Raw genomic sequence first — 22,074 nt, 5'->3', positions numbered from 1 at the left:
TGGGTAAGTACATACAAAAGTACATTGCTTTAGAGTAAAATATCATGCAGTTTATTATTAGCTACCTTCATTACCGAAGGAACTGCAAACACGCAAGGGAAAAATATACAAATGCATATAGCAATAGAAAATACTTTTTATTTTATTTTTTAATTTATCGTATTTTTTATCCCGCATTTTCACCTTTCATGGTGGGGTTGCAGTGGTAATGGAATTAACAAAGTAGGAATTGTTCATCTGTATTAACATTTTTCATGATTTTTTTTCACTGACACCAAATGCACGTCTTTACTTGCAATACAATCCTACCCTTGATAACTATATATAGAGCTGCACCCTTGATTATGTGCTTGTATGAGCATGTGTCTATTTATTGGGTTCTCAATGCACTTACTATTAAACAGAGTATAGCTATAAATCTCCTTAAACGTTAGTGAAATCTATTTGAAAATTAAAACAGATAAACTAGAGTTTCAAATTGGAGAAGAAAAACAGATAGAGAATAGATGTATCTATTTTTTTTCCCCACTGCTTTGCTAGTTGCAGAATACCATTTTCTATAAATCCGCTAGTTGGCATAGCACAGCCTCATTAACATACCTTCTCGTAATCCTTGCATCTCTCTCTCTTTTTTTTTTTTTAAAGATGACGGTAAGGAATCTACACTTACAGGCTTACATTCTTGGCATGATATCATTACCTCTCTAACTGGGATCAAGACAGGTTCTACTTCCAAACACTCATAAGGCTGATAGAGAAATTAATTTGCTTCCTGATGTGAGTTAAGGGAACTCACAAATCCTTCTACTAATCTTCTGCCTTTCAAAACAGAACAATGATTTTTTTTAAAAAAAATCCAGAGATAATGACTAGGGATATTCTGGCATAGGATTCAGAACTGGGGCCCTTTTCCCCTTTCCATCTATATTTACAAAATGCACTTCATAGAATGTATGATTTATATTTTTTGCTAAATTTCAAGGTTCCAATGCATGTTTATTTTATGTTTAATTATATCCTCTCTATTTGATATAATTATAAACAAGAACTTCCACACTTACTAGGTTACATCATTACTGCCTTACCTTTCAAAGTAAAATCTAGGAATCTCTTATGTGAAAAGATATATCTTTCACAATAACCAGTAGTTCTGCTAGACGAAATCAAATATATCTTACACTAAAGAGAAAAAGACTGAATAATCCATATAGTGCCCATTCTACTCTACAAAAGCACAATAATATGATATAAATGTGACAATGAATATTTAGCTGTCAAATAGACCATCAAATGTAATAACAAGGTAGCAAATAATTAGGGAAAGTGTTTGTATGAAACATTTTTCATTGTAACTTGTCCAATCTAAATCAAAATATTTTCTAACTAATCTTTCAACATGATTGCAACATGATTCCTTCTTTTCTTTCATTTGCCATCACACTTCACAAGATGCAGACAAATATAACTTAATGGTTTACCAAAATATATATATATATAAAAAAAAATCCTGTGGCTTTTTTTCTTCCTCTCTGGTTACCATTTTCCAACTGCTTTCATTACTATCCAGAGAATATTTTGAATTTTAGGAACAGCTTCCAGGTATACTTAAGGGGCCAAAGGAGAAACAAGGCAAGAACATTCCTATGTATGTATGGGTCACTAATCTCAATTCTTTTGCTTTAAGGCTATGATCCCATTTTTGAGGCTTTTTCACACATCAATTAATCCAGCCCCTACACTGCATTTTCTCCAAAATTCTCCCGATCCAATGACTGTTTAAGAATGTTATTCTATTTTTCATACAAGGTCACAGGGAAAATGCACATCACCAAAATTATTTTCTTTTTAAAAATATACATTAAAATATTTGCAACGGTCTACACACCCAGAGGTATGTGCTAAAGTTGTGAGTATTCAGCAGAGCATCACAGAATTCTGCCAATTCTAACTTTTGCCAAAAGCATATTCTCCCATTCCACAGCTCTTCCCTTTCCACATATTCCATAGATAATCCAGGTCATAGGGTATTACAGGAGAAAAGTGTGAATTTATGAAAGAATAATGTATGCAAGTCAAAAGGAGAATGCCAAATTGAGGCCTTCAAATATCTCTTACTAGATCAGGAGGATACCTCAGAGTTCCATTTCAAAAATAAATATTATAATTAAACAACCAAAGAAGTAAAAATATTTCTTTCTTTCTTTTTATAGATTTATATCCCACCTTTCTTATGGCACTATGCCTTTCATTCATTCCTTCAATTTCACCCCATAATATCTCCTATGAGATAGACTGGGCTGAGAGAGAATGATTGAACCAAAGGCACTTACTAAGCTTCCATGACTGACAGTGAATTCAATCCCAAAACAACACCTTAAATACTGTATTACCTGTACTAAAATAAGATAAGGAACAGAATGTTGTTGTCAACAACAAGCCTTCCAATACACAGACTAGTAAATGTGTGTGTGTGTATGAATTTGCTTACTAGTCTGTGCATTATTTTATATAATAAATGTATATGAGTGTATGTATGTGTGTGTATGTATATAAATATAATTATACGCACACACATACATATACGCACATATAACAAAATTAAAATCTGCTGTGATCAAAGAAGCCAAATTGAGAAAGATTTCACTTGCATCATGCCCAGCAAAAATAAACTTCCACAGTTCTTGTTATAAGATTCTTATGTGAACTGAAATGAAAGAATTTCTTCTATAGAAGTAGATACGTACATCACGTGAGCTGTTTTATACTAAAACGTATCTTTGGTCAAGTCAACGTGATAGCGATTAAAAGTACATCATATAAAAAGGATACAAGCACAGACAGCAGAAGTAGATTAAGATGTTCCATTGCAGTCCAGACTATAAAAAATTAACATAATAATGTATTAAAATATTAAAGCTCTGTGATGATAGGCCTGTCTGGGCCTGGTAGGATAAAAAATAGGCAGCAGGCATGATTCTCTAAGAGCTACAGGGCTACTACATACTAGACTAGATTAGATTAACAGTGTTGGAAGGGACCATGTAGGTCATGTAGTCCAACCCCCCGCCCAAGCAGGAGGCCCTACAGCATTTCCAACAAATGGCAGTCCAATCTCTTCTTGAAAGTCTCCAGTGATGAAGCTCCCACAACTTCTGAAGGCAAGCTGTTCCATTGGTTGATTGTTCTCACTGTCAGAAAATTTCTCTCCTTGGTCAGTTTCCATCCATTATTCCTTGTCTGGCCTTCAGGTGCCTTGGAAAATAGCTTGACCCCTTCCTCTCTGTGGCAGCCCTTTAAATATTGGAATACTGTTATCATGTCTCCCCTGGTCCTTCTCTTCGCTAGACTAGCCATGCCCAGTTCCTGTAACCGTTCTTCCTATGTTTTAGTCTCCAGTCCCCTAATCATCCTGGTTGCTCTTCTCTTCACTTTTTCTAGAGTCTCAACATTTTTCTTATGATCTATATCGAGACCAAAACTGGATGCAGTATTCCAGATGTGGTTTTACCAAGGCTCTATAGAGTGGTATTAGTGCCTCACTTGATCTTGATCGTGTTCCTCTGTTAATGCAGTTTAGTATTGCATTGGTTTTTTTGGCTGCTGCTGCACACTGTTGGCTCATATTTAGCTGGTTGTCCACTAGGACTCCAAAATCCTTCTCACAGCTCCTGCTATTAAGCCTGCTTTCACCCAATCTATATGTGTACTTTTCATTTTTCTTGCCTAAGTGTAAGACTACTTTTCTCTACATTGAATTTCATTTTGTTAGATAGGGCCCAGTGTTCAAGTCTGTCAAGAGCCATCTGGATCCATCTTGACCCTATCTTCTAGGGCCATGATGGCGAACCTATGGCATGCATGCCAGATGTGGCATGCAGTGCCCTCTCTGTGGGCACGCAAGCCATTGCCTCAGTTCAGCTCCATTGCACATGCGTGCGCACCTCCCACCGACCAGCTGGTCTTCAGGTCCCTGCCGTGCATGCGCGGGGGGTAGGGCACATGCAGGGGTCTCTGCTGTGCATGCATACGGTTAGGAGTGTGGGGGCACACCGCATGCACATGGGCCATGTAGGGGGGCGGGCCGTGTGCTTTGGGCACTCAGACCAGAAAAAGTTTAGCCATCACTGTTCTAGGGTGTTAGCTATTCCTGCTAGCTTATTATCATCTGCAAATTTGGGAAGTTCCCCTTCTATTCCTTCATCTAAGCCGTTTATGAAGATATTAAAGAGTACTGGGCCCAAGACGAAACCTTGTGGTACCCCACTGCTTACTTCCCTATATTTAGACGTAGAACCATTAAGGACTACACATTGGATACGGTTTGTCAGCCAGTTACGAATCCATCTGGTGGTCATGCTATCTATCCCATTTTTTTCTAGCTTAGCAAGAAGTAAGTTGTGGTCCACTTTGTTGAATGCTTTGCTGAAATCTAAGTATATTATGTCCACAGTATTTTGCTGGTCTACTAATTTAGTCACTATGTTGAAGAATGAAATAAGATTGATTTGGCATTATCTTTTTTTAACATAACAATACTGTATGTCAGCAACCTGAATTGGGGATAGAAGCTAATAGGAGAAAGTGACGATTACATCAAACTTGCTTAATATAGTCATAATATCCACTTACATTTGTATTCTTTCTTCCGTATTTTGTACTAACTGAAATTTTCACATTACAACCAAGCACCCATATTTGACCAAACCTATCATAGATAGAGACGAAGGTCGTAGGAGTTCCATGGCAATGACTGTCTAGGGAGATTCAGGTCATAGTTGTTCCAAATATGCTTTTTCAAAAGGCAACTGGACTTTGTTTTTTCTTTTGAATATGTTTTGCTTCTCATCCAAGAAGCGAACTGAAGCAGAACTGAAGATGCTTCTTGGATGAGAATCGAAATCAAGAGAAAAAACCAAGTCCAATTGCTTTTTGAAAAAGCTCCTTTAGAACAACCACTAGCAATAATCGTCTGTGCATATATGCCAATGTACATAGATGGTGATTTTGATCAGGAGAAAATAATAACTAGCCCGAACATATGACTGGATATGAGAGCTATGCTGGAGAATACACCTTAATGCTAATTGTGCTTCTCAGTCTGAATAAGAATTAAGTTCTTATGTTAGGAACCAGGATATTTCTTCAGAGCTCCCTGTTTTAAAATGAGGTCTCTTGCTTAGTTTAGAATCACAGCATTGTTTTACATAAAGCTTTGCCAGGACTACATAATTCTGTCTCCATTATTGCATCCCAATTTAAGACAAAACTGCATCGTATTATCCATGTTCCCTAACTTTTCATAATTTCTTTCCTTTGCTCCATGAGTTCTAGGGCCTTCTTGATTCTACTTACAACATTTCATTTGGACCTAATATGCTAATCATTTTTTAAGATTCAACACAGAGGCTGAAAACTCAATTCCAACCAATTCTTGCCCGACGTTAGGAGCTGTGGTGGCATAGCGGTTAGAATACAGTATTGCAGGCTAACTCTGTCCACTGCCAAGAATTCGATCCTGACTGGCTCAAGATTGACTCAGCCTTACATCCTTCCAAGGTCAGTAAAATGAGGACCCAGATTGTTGGGGGTAATATGCTGATTTTGCAAATCACTCAGACAGTGCTGTAAAACACCATGGGACAGTATATAAGTGCTATTGCTATTGCTATATCACAAAAACCATTGGTAGTTTTCTTTTTAATTTGCAAACCACAGCAATGAGGAAAGAGGTAGAAAATCTGTGACCCCAAGCAAAACATAACACACACACACCTTTTTTTTAGTAACTCTCAGACACCTATTTGACTATGACTGTTGAAACCTGACAGCATAGTTTTCTGCCATTATGGTATGAGAACATATGACAACTGAAGAAAATCCTAAAATTGGCATGTCTTAGTTTAAAAGACATGAAACTAACTCAGTTTTCTGGCACCCATCAGATTTCTAGTTGGGAAATTCTGAGCATTGTACCTCAGTAAAGCTGAAGTGCACCAGACTGAAGAAAGTTTGGCTAAATTCTCTTTGCATCTGAGAATTAAGATTTCATTTTAAAAACTCCATTTTACCATTTGATTTGACTACCATCACAATACAATTGTATTTCAAAATGGAGGAACACAGTTGGGTTTACAATGACGTTAGCTCCAGAACAAAAAGAAAAGAAAAACATTGTTTGCATATGTTGCAGGTAAAACATTACAAAAGGTTGAAAATGGCAGTTTCCCTTTGAATTTTGGGATTACTTTTGTTAGTGTCAAATGCCAAGTGTTGCTTAAGAAATGTTATTGGCTTAATTCAGTTTCTGTGAAGAGAAGAAGTCTGATATTCTATCTATTGTAAAAACAACTTCCCTAACTATTAGGAAGTTGGAGAAGGAACAGAATGGTCACAAAAAGAAATGAAGTCATTTGAGCAAAACAGAATTACTAATGGTTTACCGCAAAGGACTGTATTCCAGAATAAACCTTTCTCAAATAATCCTTTGTGCAGGATCTCTATTAGTTTTTGAAAAAAGCTTTTGGTGGGTATACATGCACATACATATATACAGTTTGTGCATATATGCATGTATATACATAGATGCACACATATTTATACAATAACAAAAAAAAAAGATGATTCCACCAAAGTTAAAGAATTTGTAAACTATTTTGATGATTGTTTTAAGTGTCTAAAATAAGAGACCAGTTTTCAAGATGGTGAGCGTGTTTCACATCCATTGGGAAAATGGGGAAGAAAAGGATCTTTCTGGGGAAAAAATTCACTTACAAAAAACAGACAGCTCCATCCCTTGCCTAGTCAAATGAACTTTTCCTGGGAAAGTTGCACAGGGAGAGCAAAAGTGGTAAGAAGATTTTTTAAAAAACTCCGTCATTACTGCACAAAACAATTTTGGAAAGCTTTGCACTAATGGAACAAACTTCCACCACCTTCTCAAATCCGAGCCCACCCAGTCGCCTACCTTCAGGACTTCCATTGGCACCTGGGTTGCAGGAGGAAGGCTGGCGGGGTGGCTGACGTTGATGGCAGGTGTCTGACTCACAGCCCCTCTCTGCTGAATGAACTGAGCTGCCTGCTGCTTCTGTCGCTGCTCTCGGCGTTCTTGTTCCTGCATTTGCTCACGCATGAGCTGCTGTCGTAGCAAAATCCGTGATGTCATATTGGAGGAGCTTAGCGGAGGCTTGGAAGCTCCAGGGTGCTCCAAACTGCTGAGGGAAACACCAGAGAACACTCATCACTGCTCAGTAAATATTAGCTGGAGTTGAAAGAGTCAGGCTTTGGGATGGTATCATTGCATGGGGCTAGGACATAGGCAAAAACTTTTGCAAGGCTGGAAAAATGCACGTCAGGGGTGTGAATCTACAGATTGCTGGGCTTGATCCCTGTTTAACACAAAAATGTTCAGCTACATTCTAGTCTTCGAAGGTCGCTTAACTCTCGTAATTTTTACATTTTTTTTAATATTTATACTTGTTCTGATGTTTATATTTTTATTTCCCTGTAAGCCGCCCAGAGTCACTTAGACTACCGAGATGAGTGGCATATAAATTTGATCAATAGACAAATAAATAATGATCGGCACCCCAATCTTTATATTGCACTGCTTTACTAATTCAGAAAAGGAGAAAGAAGATGTCTTTGACTGCCCTACTCTTTCCGTCAGAATTCTCTTATTCCATTTTTCTTTTTGGAGGGGGAAAATGTCTGATGTTTTTGTATGCATATTGGCCCAGTAATCATACTGAAAATGGAATTGCCTACATGCCCATTCAATAACAGACTCCTTGGATCGATTTATTATTAGATTATTATTCTGTCTTTATTTTTCACAGCTCAAGGTGGTGCACATAATGCTTCTATCTCCTACTTTTCCCACAACAAAGGGATCTGGGCTGAGAGACAGTGACTGTCTCAAAGTCAGCCAGACAGCTTTCATACTAAGAGAGGACCTGAATTCAAAGGTCTAGCTTAATGGGAATTTTCTACTCCAGCTCAATTGGGCTATCACCCCAGCTGCTCAAGTAAAGAATTGCTATAACAACACAGGTATGCTGAACAAATAGTCCTCGACTTATGACTTGGACAATTGAGCCCAACCTTTCTGTTGTTAAGTGAATCTTGCCCCGTTTTACAACCTTGCTTGCCACAGTTGTTAAGCGAATAACTGCAGTTGTTACATTAGTTACACGGTTGTTAAGTGAATCTGACTTCCCCACTGATTTTGCTCATCAGAAGGTCGCAAAAGGTGATCACACAATCCCAGGATACTTCAACCATCATAAATCTGAGTCAGTTGCCAAGCATCTGAATTCTGATCAGGTGACCATGGCGATACTACAAAGGTTGTAAATGTGAAAAACAGTCGTAAGTCACTTTTTTCAGTGCCGTTGTAACTTTGGATGGCCACTAAATGAACTGCTGTAAGTCAAGGACTACCTGTTCAGGCAAAATGACTGTCTGAAAATTTTGTGAGAAAACTGGTGAAATGCCTAAGTAGTGCAGCTTTGTCTGGACAATCTCCTGCAGAATTTTGTTTCAGATCCTGCAATTATTACAATGATAGGGTCAAAGTTTTGTCAAGATAAACAAGAAGTGGGGTTTTTTTTCCCCTCAAGCATTTAAAAGTTATTTGTGAAACAGAGACATCAATCGCTATTGGTGACTGCTTAATTTACTTCCGTGTTTCCCCAAAAATAAGACCCTGTCTTATATTTTTTTGAACCCTGAAATAAGCACTTGGCCTTATTGCCATGCACTCAAAAGCCCGATTGGGCTTATTATCAGGGGATGTCTTATTTTGCGGGAAACAGGGTATATCAAAATACCATATTTCCCTGAATATAAGACCTATCCCGAAAGTAAGTTCTAGCTTGATTTTTACACGTGCCCAATATTTAAGCCCTACCCCCCAAAATAAGCCCTAATTAAAACCCCACTCACTCCAGGGCGCACGGATAAAAATTAAGCTAGGTTGGGGATGTGGGGCGGAGTTGCCCTACTACTTACCTTCGGACAGTTGCAGCCAGGCCTTGTACACTTCGGCCCATTTCTTCTGCAGCCATCAAGGCTTTCCTGAAGTCCTCTGTAGCTGATAACAGAGCTCTGGATCAGTCTGGAGCTCTGTCATCAGCTGCAGAGGCCTTCAGGAAAGCTTTGCCGGTCAAAGAAGGCCTCTGACAGTGAAAAGGAGGCCGGGGGCAACATGCGAAAGTGATGTCAGTGGATGACACCCACCCACACCGAAAATAAGACCTGGTGCCTTTTTTGATGACAAAAAATATATTTTTTATATTCTTATTTTCGGGGAAACACGGTATGTAAATTGAAACAATTTAATATTGCGGAAATGTAATCAGTGAAGTTAGTTAGGAGTTGTGTGTAGAAGGAAATGGGGTGACTGCTTTATGTAATATTTTTTAAAAATATTAAACATATTAATGTTTAAGACAGAAATTTTAAATAAGGGATTAGGCTAAAGAGACACATGGGATAGGATAGGATGGGATAGGATAGGATAGGATAGGATAGCATAGCATAGCATAGCATAGCATAGCATAGCATAGCATAGCATAGCATAGCATAGCATAGCATAGGTAGTAGCTATGTAGCTACTTTAGGAACATTATGAATAGAAATGTGAACTATGTAATTCATTTTTACTGTTCTTTCTTACTGAAAATTCCACTGAAATAATAATAAACAAGCAAACAATACTGTTGCAACGTAGATCTAACAAGGATCACGGTCTCAATAAAGCTTATATAAGACTTTCATGAGTTTAATGTACATTTCAAACTCTAGCAATGCAAGGAAGTAAAAACTGTAGCAAATTTATCTATCTCACAACACACCCACACACACAAATTTGACTGGAAGCAAATGAGAGGGAAGGAAGCTTATTTCTTATAATCTTCTCCAGAATGCTTATTACCTGAATCCAGTGGTTCATTTGGCATTTCAATAATCCAGACTTTGAAAGGTGCACATTTTTGGATATTTCCCAACCCCCAACTGCCAAATGGATCAAATCCAGATTTTTCAGACCACTAACAATTTATTCCCTTGCATTCTCCCCCCTCTCCGCCCGTCCTTCCAACAGAGGTGAGATGGGGATGGGGAATGATGATTGTGTTACTATTCCAAGCCTGTCAGTTTGCAACATTCCCAAGGAGAATGATCCGTTTGATAAACTACGAGAAAAACCTTTGTGGTAAACCTATGCATCTGTGGAATAATCGGACTAATTAGCTGTTCAAGAGAAGTCACCGACGGCGATGCTCAAGCAGAAATGGGAGAATTTTCAATTAATAGTGAAGAATTCTCACACCCTACAAAGTATCACAGGGTCAACCTAACATTTTAGATGGGAATGTTTGTCTTGTTATTCAGCTATTGAATTCAGCTATTGAATAACATGAGTTATAAAATCCTGCTTAAAACACAGAGACTGGACCAGAGAAATAACTCAAACCAGCTGGAATCAAACTAAACATACTTTGTGGAGATGTACTTAACTAGCATATAATAAAGATTTCAGATGCTTTGCTGAAATAGGCTTCTAAAAACATGTTATTTGAATACTTTTATTAGCAGTATGTATCATTAAAACATGCCTGACAAAATAACATCCAATGTCAAAGATATCTGGAATTCCAGCAGCTTTAATTCCAGCATGTCTTTGAAGTGAAATCAACAATTCTGTTTTATATTAAATGAAAAAAATAAGATGAAATTACAACATTGGTAACATCCACGACACATGGAATAAGGAATTAAATATCCAATTTTGGAAAATCAGTGCATCTAAGATTTAAGAAACAGAAAATCTCTCTAGAAAAAAAGGACAGGAAAAAAAAGGAAAACTCTTACAGAAAATTGTAACTAGGTTATCTGATTTCTTATGCTACTAATGTAAGAAATTTTGAGGGCTCAATGATTCATCTGATTTGATCATCTCCAGCAATTGTTCCTTTTCAATTTAATTATAGCTTTGGGAAAATTATAATGGTTAAAAATGTAAATATCATACTAAATTCTAATCCTGAAATATGGGATCTTACATTATATAAAGAATTTGGCTCTATCCAGCCTGGAGTTTGGCAGCTGCCAGCAGTTCGATTCTCACTGAGCCAAGGTTGATTCAGCCTTCCATCCCTCCGAAGTTGATAAAATGAGGACCCAGATTGTTGGGGGCAATATGCTGACTCTGTAAACTGCTCAGACAATGCTATAAAGCACAGTGAAGTGGTATATACCGCTTTGCTATGTAAGGTTTTATAGTGATAACAAGTACCTTGAACTGAACTCTGATAACCAGTAGAGCTTGCACAAACATATTGGTAACCTGTGCAGTTTGTGAAACGTATGTATTACGGAATAACAGATGCCTATAACTGCATCTACTGTTACATTCTGGATCAGCTGAAGCTTCCAAGTAGTCAACAAGAGCAATAAATTACATTGTAGTAATCTACAATCCAAGGCATGAAAAGGTCATTTTTGACCTTCCCAGTCTAGATGATACAAATGTCTATGGAGATTCTCAGTCATCCAGGTCATGGTTGTCCCAAAGGTGCTTTTTTAAGAGGCAACTGGACTTTCTGGTTTTTTCTTGAAGACATTTCACTTCTTATCCAAGAAGCTTCTTCAACTTCTTCACCATCCAGTCAGAGATGAAGAAGCTTCTTGGAAAGCCCAGTTTTCTCTTAAAAAAGCATATTTGGAACAGTTGACACACATGAGAAATCTGTGTAGAATCCTTTCTGACACATCTGCCACTTGTTTTTCTTACAGGTGTCGTGAGTCCAGGAAGACTCCCAAACTGTGCAATATTTTTTTCTGCACAAATGCAATCCCATTCACAAGAGATGGAACAAGAGGTGGAAATTCTCTGAATCCAGAAAGAACCTGTATCCATAGTTACTCCAATCTTGCCAGGGTAGGGCTTCCTCATCTAGGTTCCTCTGCTTTCATTGGGACAGAACTTTGATAGAATCATTTAATTAGACAGTGGTCCAGATAGATGTACAGCTGAGTATATGCGGGGTACTGGCGATACCTCACACATATTGAAAATAACCTTATCCAGTGTCTTCATGCAGTATTATATCAAATTTGCATGGTGGTCTCAGCCTTTCTCCTCACTTTATAGGACAATTAACCTCAGTAGAAGCTATATACCTCAGTGGAAGCTATATACAGTAAGTGGTAAACTGATAAAAAAGCTGATGATTATCAGTTTTATCACCAAATATTAGAATGCCACAAGCCCTCTACACAATATTGACAATTATGCCGTGATCACACACAAAAATCTCCAAACATCCCTTGAGCACTTTATTATATAAAAGAATAATGTAATATCGTATAAAATAAGTGTGTTATTAAGAATTATGAAAATAATTCATAGGCAACACTATGTTCCTTACAGTTGCAATAAGTTAATCAAAGTCTTTCTAGAATATGTTAGAGTGATTATAATGAAATCTGTATATTTTCTCATGCATATGGCAATACTATTCATTTACTTAGTTTCGCTGGATATTTAGAGAAACTTAGAAAAATTGTCCTTCAAAATCAATTAAAGATTATTTAAAGAATGAAAAGGGTAACATATACTTTTCCCTGGAAATATAAAATGGTACAACACAATAAATTAAATCTATTTTTATTATTAACCACAAGATTTATTATAGAAAAATATTGGAGAACAAAGCAGCAGGAGAATCTTGGAGAATCATTTAATTAAGATAGGCTAGTTCAAATTGTCTCCATTTTTAATTAAGCATCATGCTGGTTCCTAAGAGATTACCTGATCTATACAAATATATTCTTGAACAGATGTATTAGTTACAGGTATGTTTAAAGTGTCTGTACCTTTTCTTAAGTTAAAAATACATTTATATATTCTCACAGATGTGGCTTCTTTTATACAGCTTATTCATTCTTTTCATTTGTTTATTTTTAAATCTTGTTTTGTTGATCATTATGTGTCTAAATTAGAAGTAATAACATTAATGAATGAATAGCCACTTCAAAATTCTTCCTCAATCAAGGATGAAGTTTTTATCACTTTCCCTCTTCTTTTTTAGCTTGAGATGACCTGGCAAGCAAAACAGAAGGTGACTCCTCCCCTCCTCCCACTTTTGTTTGTTTTTTTAAAATCTTTTGAATGAGAGAAGGGGTTTTTATTGCTGCGGGACCTACAGTAGTTCAGATCACAGCCTGATCTGTGATCTGTGATTTGTTTCCCTCTTCTCATCATTTCAACTCAGCAGAAGCGAAGCCAATCACACACAGCCTCTGAAATGCTTCCAAGAGTTACAAAACAAAGATGTGAAAGCTTTAAACCGACTTTTTTAATTATTTCAAAACCATACAAGCATACAAAGGATATCTTGTACTATTCACTGATTTAAATACACAAAGATGCATGGGTATTTTACAAAGAGATACTCATTCATATAAATCATAGATCTAAAAAGGGCATTAATGAGCAACTAAATTGATTATAACATGTTATGTGAATCTTTAGCTGAATTGGAATGATAAGACGGAGAGATGCTGAATTTGAAATCAGAAAAACATTGTTTATATTTAGGCACATGATGGAAAGCTGCTGATAAGGTGTGAATATTGTATTCATGAGGTGTTCACACTGAAATGGAAGATACCTTGTCCCTGTTCCATTTTCCAGCAAATACCAAGATCTGAAGCATTCTTTGGCAGGCAATTCAGAGTCACATCAATTGGGTTCAGATGACATGCTACAATATAATCCTTCATGCTTACACAATATAACTCTGTCCATCTATCTATCACATCTTCCCCTGAATTCAAAGAAATCAGTTAAATGAATGTTAACATCACTGTGTATCAGATTGCATTGATGATTTAAAAACTGGCTTAAAAGATAGTGAGAAAAAAGGGGTTTTTTTCTATCAACCAAAGTCTCTGGCACCAGCCATAAAGCCTTTTAATGTACTAGCACTGTTGATCCAGAACTTAAAACTCTCCAGAACTTAACCTAAACTGGACAAAACCTCTGCCCTAGGCAGAAGTCCTTATACCAGTGATGGCTAACCTTTTCCGGACTGAGTGCCCAAAGTGCCCAAACCCCTAAATACAATGCGTGCGTGGCCCCTGCACATGCACACTTTGTACCCCCACATGCACCTCGCCCCCATGCATGCACGCACAGGCCCCCTGCACATGCCCTGCCCCCCACGCATGCATGTGTGGCCCCCACATGCACCCCACCCCCCACATATGTGCGGCAGAGACCCAGTGACCAGCTGGCCAGCGGGAGGCGTGCGCGCATGCACGGCAGAGCTGAACTGGGGCGATGGCTCGCATGCCCACAGAGAGGGCGCTGCATGCTACCTGTGGCATGCGTGCCATAGGTTTACCATCATGGCCTTATACCATCTTGGACAAATGGCTGTCCAATCTTTTCTTGAAAACCACCAGGAATGGAGCACCCTCTAGGAGGCAAGCTAATCCATTACTAATTGTTCTCATTGTCAGGAAGCTTCTCTTTAGTTCCAGGTTGAACCTGTCTCTGACTAGCTTCCACCCATTGCTTCTTGTCCTATCCTGCGGTGCTCTGGAAAATAAAACGACTCCTTCTTCCCTGAGACAGCCCTTCAAGTATTGGTTTCCTGTGACTTAGTGGAGAGTTTCTCAACCTTGGTAACTTTAAGATGTGTGGATTTCATGTGTGGAGAATTGTGAGAGTTGAGTTGAGTATATTTTTTCATATATGTAATGTATGACAAATCAATTGGGTTGCAAATATATGTAGACACTTATAAATTTTGGGCCTGCTTTGCAAGGGAGGATGCTATTATTGTTGTAATAGATTTGCCAGTGTTCAACAAGTGGGGGAGGGGGGATAATGTGTTTTTGTCTTTTTTTTTTAATCCACATTTTTGTCTAGTTTTGTTTTCTCTCTGTTTAATATTTTATCTTTTGGATTTTGTATTTTAATCTTTCGAATAAAATAAAAATTGTAAAAAAAGTTTTTACATTAACCCTGTTTTCATTTCAATTAATACATGTCTAAATATTCTTCTCTCTTGGATGCCAACGCTAAAAATTAGTTAAGAAAGAGCTGATTCTATATTGTTTTTAATATGTGAAACTGCAGTACAGAAATGCTTATTGTAGTCACTTCCACTGACCAAAATATTACCGAGGCTTGGAATGTGAAAGGATAAAAAGATTAGTCTGCTATGTGCCTTTTTGTCGTCGTAATATTTTTTAAAAAAAATATTCAGTCAATCTAGAGCTAATCTTCAGTCTACTGCTTAAGTTTCCAAAATAATTGCTCCCATTTCATCAAGCAAGTAACAGAAAAATAAGCAGTGGATCAAAAACAAACAAAGTACACATTCATAAAAAAAATCACCAGAGATCCCTGATGAAAATATTGCTCCTCTCTGCCTGAAAATAACCAGGAATCTGCTCTGATTAAGTCAAAATAGTGAAGGCTCTCCTCCCGCTGAAATTTGGGAAAAAATATACTGAAAATAGCTCCTATGGCTAACCTGCCTGATGCCTTCAAAAAAAGTGGATTTAAATGCCACTACTTATATAATATTCTTCACAATTCCTTATCGCTCTTGTTACATACTTACATCTCTAAATTGCCTATATGTATGTCTCAGGAATGGAAACCATTTTCTCAGAATTCATTGATTAAATGTAAATCCTCCAGTAAGTCCCTAGGTTGTAGTTCAAGCCTTACTTTTCAATATACCTGTTGCAAAAATATGAATGGAAAATTGCAGGCAGCTTTTTTAAAAAATCTCAGATTGCTATTTGTTTATTTTTGAAATGAAAGTGTAATGTCTTTCACCAAGTAAAATATTCATATATTATTTGTGGTGGCAGAAATGAACAACTAAATTATTGTTTCAATTGAATCTTTCCATGGTTTACTAAATATTTCAGAACTGTAATCTGTATTAAATTTGTTATTTTAAAACACATGAATAGCAAACCGTAATTTAAACACCTGGAACCTACATGTGAATTTATCCTGTGCCAACACTAGTGTGTGCTGTTGGACAAAACATTAAATGACCTATAAAATATAATATGGTAAAATGTAATAGCAGATTTAAAAAAGCATAGTGATTGAATTTAATCAATGATTCTGCATATCATAACAAATCAAGCTGCATTTTTCTCACCTTCTAATCCAATACATATTTTACTGGGAGTTATATTGGATTAATCATTCCATTGATTGCCAAGTTTTACAGCTATATTTTAAAAAACTTGAAAATAATTTTCCTTGCTCTGCCAAGGACCTAATAATAAATATGCTGTATTGTTTTTACATATTGATTGAACATCATGGATAACTACTATGTGACAAATAGATGCCAAAATCATGGTCTATTTTAATTCCATAGGTTTTGTTTTTGGAAAGTTTGGTTCACAGCAGAGGTGGGTTTCAGCAGGTTCTGACCAGTTCTAGAGAACCGGTAGCGGAAATTTTGAATAGTTTGGAGAACCGGTAGTAAAAATACTGACTGGCTCCACCCCCATTTATTCTCTGCCTCCCAAGTCTCAGCTGATCAGGAGGAAATGGGGATTTTGCAGTATCCTTCCCCTGCAGTGGGGTGGGAATGGAGATTTTACAGTAAAAATTTCTGCCAAAAAAATTTCTTTCCCTGCCACGCCCACCAAGCCATGCCATGCCATGCCACGCTCACCAAGCCACGCCACGCCCACAGAGCCGGTAGTAATAAAATTTGAAACCCACCACTGGTTCACAGTACAAAAATGTCTTGAGCATAAACTAAAGAAACTAGAAAGCAGTAGAAAAGAATATACTGTATGTAGCTCAGGGTTGAACTATGGAGTCCTTGATACTTTCTGAGTTTGGTTGTTTGCCTTCAGACATTTCATTACCCAACTAGGTAACATTATCAGTGCCTAGATGAGCATTGATAATGTTACCTAGTCCAATAATGAAACATCTGCAAGCAAACAACTAAGCTCAGAGAGCATAAGGAGTCCGTAAATTAGGAAACAGTAAGTTACCAACTTACTGTAGCTATATAAAATGCATATTATTTATTATTTAATTAAATATTTTTAAAAATACTAAATGAAAAATGTGAAACTATTGATTTACGATCTACACTAGACTGGTGTATTCTGATCTAATGAAATTTCAATTGATGTTTAAAAGGTCTGTTTTGCCTTTCATGATTTCCTTATATGTAAAGTTTTCATTTTCAACTGCATATTGTGCATTTGTCATAAAATCTATGAAAAATAGTTTTCAACATTAAATTTTCCAAACATATTATATAAATTTCCCTAATACTGTTCCTTATGCAGAATTTCTTCAGTATAACTTATTTTAACATATCCAAAACAGATAAATTGCTATATTTATGTTCCAATGTATGCTAGCAAGACACTTATTTGCCCTAATAATTTTTAAATAGCTGCCAAATTGAAAATCTGGGCACTGGGATTAAAAGCAAATCATTCCCCTAAAACCAGATAATAAGGTCATCAACTTGACATTAAATTTAGTTACATCTGAATATAATGCATAGTGCTGTGACTGAACACCGTATTCATTCATTGTTAAATTATCTTCGTTAACACTGAAGATGAGAAATGAATTCCTTGTAGATTGTAGGATTAGTTTGCTTCACTACTCCCCAATTCTTGTGCTCTGAAATGTTGAGTGATGAAATAAATTAACTACATAGTAGCTAGATGATTTACTTGGGAAGTGAATTAAAGAGAAACACATGCTTAATTCCACTATTTAAATGTCAGTGATGTGGATTTTGTAAAATTTTGCTTTACAAGTCATTGACTTGCTTCTGTTGGCCATACTGGACCTTAAGTGAATGACGCTTATCATTATAGCAAATCACAGGGATATTTTTTGTTTGCTTTGATATTAAGATAAGCAATCAATGATCTATTAGCTTATTTTTGGTGGCCAATTCTACAATTCTGATTCTACTATGACTGTCTTGATTCGTCTTGCACACAGAATTTGGATCTTTTCCCAAACTGTCCTTGATTTCAGAAAAAAGTTTCTAATCATTTTTTCATGCCTACTCTTTGTGACAGTATTCCTTGTTCTCTACTTGACTAACCTCCTCTATTAACTAGAAGCTAATCTAGGAATCACTTGTCTCAGTACTAAACTCCATTGTTAAGGCCTGAACTCTCATTTTTCTTTATACTGCCCAAATTGTCTCCTTAGTCCTAAAGATCTTGCGAATCTTTCACTTATCCCCTGAACCCCAATCCTTGCATATCTTGTGACAGGACTTGCCTGATAATCCGTTTTGCATGTTTTAGTGATTGACAGAAAGCACATCATTAGTCTGAGTTTCTAACTTTAAAATTAAAGGCTTTAATAGCCAAATGGGATATTATCATGATTGGTAGCCATTTTAATATTTTTTGTGGACAACATTATTCTAAACTTAGATTTAGTATCTAAACTCAGGCCTGAGGTATTTTGTCTAGCCAAAGATTACACTTACAAAAATTGTTAGAAATATAATTATCACTGATACTTCAACCGGTATCCAAGATTGTTCCATCACAAGAATGTAAACTTTGAAAAATGCAAAATCATACAGAGTTTCAACTCTTTATTTTACATCTATATTTATATACTGGTAGTCCTTGACTTCAATGAAGCCCAAAACCTCTGCTGCTAAGTGAAACAGCTGTTAAGTGAGTTTTGCTCCATTTTACAAACTTTCTTGCCACAGTTGTTTAGTGAATCACTGCAGTCCTTAATTGAATTATTTGGTCATTAAACAAATCTGACTTTTTTTTAAATTAATTTTAATTTATATGCCGCCCTTCTCCGGAGACTCAGGGCGGCTTACAAGGCATTAAGCAATAGCCTTCATACTTTTGTATATTTTATACAAAGTCAGCTTATTGCCCCCACAAACCGTGTCCTCATTTTACCTATCTTAGAAAGGATGGAAGGCTGAGTCAACCTTGAGCATGGTGAAAATTGAACTCGCAGTAATTGCAGGCAGCTGGAAGCTAAATACTACCTTTAACAGTAGCATTAGTCTGCTGCGCCACTCAGGCTTCTGACTTTGCTTGTCAGAAACCAGCTGGAATGTTACTAATGATGATCACTTGACCATGGGACAGTACATCTGTTATAAATACAGTATATGCCAGATGCCAAGCAGCCAAATGTTAATCATGTGACCAATGGGAACGCTTCAATGGTTGTAAGTATGAAAAACAGTCATAAGTTACTCTTTTCAGTGCCATTGTAACTGTTCTGAACTAGGCTTCCTTAAAAAGCAGGAAGCAGAGTCTTGGTCCCAGCAAAATCTCTTTTATTTACACGACTGTGAATTACTTTCATTCACTGTCAGCAAGGCCTGTCCAAACAGTCTTTCAGAGGAATATTTATCAACACACCTTATCTCACTTGGCAAGCTACCACGTAACTTGTTTCCAAACGCAGTACAAGGCAAAACGTGGCACAGAGTCTTTCAGAGTTATGGAACGAATGGATTGTTTCCTGCAAAAGCCCACTCCCTGTTCGCTCCTCTTTTGTTTCCTATGGGAGGGGCCAAATACCTCCAAGGTGTGGCTTTACTCCCAAGTCGACCCTGCTTTCTGAGTTGTTCTTGTCTTCCGACAGCTCTGTGTATGCGCACACTGGGAACAGGCTCCAGCTGTTCCTCTGCCTCACTGCTGTCTAGCTCCCTCTCTGTCTAGCCTCCGACACAGAGCTTTCACCGAAGCTTTCCCTAGCCCCCAGGACTGGCCCATATTCCTTCCCAACCTACTCATTGTCTGACTCTGCAGCCAGCTCTGCTGGCCACCAGCGGGCCACAACAGTAACTTTGAACTATCACTAAACAAATGGTTGTAAATCAAGGACTACCTGTATCTTTGTACACCATCGCAAATCACATAATAGTCCCCAGGGTAGAAAAGGTTGTACCCAAGATGGATTTTCACCAACTATATCTTGTAATGTTAAAATCTAGAGATATGTTAAAATCACTGTTTCTTCTGTACAACCTTCCACAAGGTTAATAGATGTGAACAACCTTGGGAGATCCAGGTTCAAGCCGACTGCACCTGGACCTGAACTCCAATAACTCTCTCAGACCAATTTACCTTAAAGCTGCCTTTTCGAGATCAACATTGGGTGAGCTCCCTACCCCCACGAAAGCCATCTTTGCTCTTTGAAAAAGGCAGGATATAATGAAATATTTTTCTAATATTTTATTCTGTGTTCTAAAGATGTTGTGTTCTAAATATCCCCTAAATATGGGGATCATTCTCCTCATCGTCACCTCATCAACGTGGCCAGTACCATCTAGTTATGCTGCTGAAATGACGCAAGACATTTTCCACTATATCTGAAGATGGCTGAATTTCAGAAGCCTTCCACAGGATTCTCTGAATAAATTTGGCCGGAGAGTTCACACGTCCATGTACATATATTCAGATGGTGTTCCAGATTTAGATTCGCAAAATGCCACTCACAAAATCCGTCGGGAGGTGAAAATTTAGACCACCCTGTACCCCGTTTAGTATTTTTCCATTCCATGCCCATACTTTCTCAAGCCACTCAGCCGCAGTGTTTTTGTTAATCTAATGAGAGGCTCTCTCGTGGCCCAAGAACATTCACTAAATAATTATTAAGCTCTGGAGGTAGAGGGTGGTGGTTCCCCTCACCCTCCCCCCCTGCTTTTTGCATGAGTTGCAGTTCAGTAAAATGCTTTAAGTTGATTGGCCTGAATGCTTAATTTGCTTACAGGGACACAAAGCTTAGTTGGAAATCTTTTACCAGGTAATGAAGTAGAGATGCAACAGGTCAGTTTAAAAAAAAAAAAAGGCATTCTGCAGAAGACTTAATGGTTAGTCCTAGAGGCAAATCAAGTTCATAGCCACCGGTCTGAAACCTCCACAGTATTCATTTTAGAGTTGCTAGATAGAAACTCCTTTATCCTTATTTTTTTTCTTTGTACAAAATAACCAACTCAGAGTGTAGTCCTGGGTGCAAAATTAATGGCAAGCCATATTTCAGATTCCTCCACCCTTTAGATGCATCTAAATTAGGTGTAGGGTTGCTTTGATTAACACATTTTATTATTTTAAATTATTAACATTTTTCATGAAGTTTGTTTGTTGGAAAAACTACAAGTAATCCTCGTTTTAGGGCCACAAAATTTATGTTGTTAAATGTGACGTTTGTTAAGTGAGTTTTGCCCCATTTTATGACTTTACTTGCCACAGTTGTTAAGTGAATCAATGCAGTTGATAAGTTCGTAACCCAGTTGTTTAGTGCATGCGGTTTCCCTATTGACTGTGTTTGTTAGAAGATCACAGAAGGGGATTGCATGACCTTGGGGACAGAGTAATGGTCATAAATATGAACCAATTGCCAAGCATCTGAATTTCGATCACAGGATTAGGGAATTGCTGCAAAGGTCGCAATTGTGAAAAATGGTCATAAGTCACATTTTTCAGTGCATCCGTAACTTCGAACCGTCACTAAACAAACTGTTGTAAATGGAGGACTACATGTATTGTAGTCAACATATGACTACAATAGGGGGTCAGAATTTCTGTTGCTAAGCAAGGCAGTTTGTTAAGAGTCATGCCCAATTTTGCAACCTTTTTTGCCACGATGGCTAAACGAATCACTGCAGTTTTAATCAAATCATACACAGTTGTTAAGTGAATCCAGGTTCTCTCATTGACTTTGCTTGTTGGAAGGTGGCTGGGAAGGTCGCACATGGCAATCATGTGACCCTGGGAACTCTACAAATGTCATAACTACACGCTGGTTGCCAAGCACCCAAATTTTGATGACATGCCCCTGGGGATGCTGCAACAGTCTTAAGTTACAAGAATCGGTCATAAGTTACTTTTTTCAGTGCTGTTTTAACTGCAAGAGGTCACTAAATGAATGGTTGTAAATCAAGGACTACCTGTCTTAGACTCCTGGTTATTTTTTCACCACTCGGTAGGACATTTTTAAATTTTCTGTGAATTGTTGCGATAGCAGACGAGCTAACT

At 37.4% G+C, this 22,074-nt stretch overlaps 1 protein-coding gene across 2 annotated transcripts in view; it reads right to left on the bottom strand.

Annotated features, from left to right (window-relative positions):
* The window catches only part of MITF (melanocyte inducing transcription factor), a 197,523-nt gene that overhangs the window by 62,428 nt on the left and 113,021 nt on the right, over window positions 1–22,074 (bottom strand). For both annotated transcript variants that reach the window (XM_070933553.1, XM_070933554.1), the window contains exon 2: window positions 6,965–7,208. In XM_070933553.1, the coding sequence (XP_070789654.1) occupies window positions 6,965–7,208 (244 nt within the window). The remainder of the gene's footprint in view (window positions 1–6,964; window positions 7,209–22,074) is intronic.

This window comes from Pituophis catenifer, unplaced genomic scaffold (assembly GCF_029215685.1).
Source record: "Pituophis catenifer annectens isolate HBS135680 unplaced genomic scaffold, rPitCat1.0.hap2 SCAF_2, whole genome shotgun sequence".
In the NCBI taxonomy this organism is placed as follows: domain Eukaryota; kingdom Metazoa; phylum Chordata; class Lepidosauria; order Squamata; family Colubridae; genus Pituophis; species Pituophis catenifer.
The sequence above is the reverse complement of the archived record's forward strand: the minus strand, read 5'-3'. Positions and strand labels throughout refer to the sequence as shown.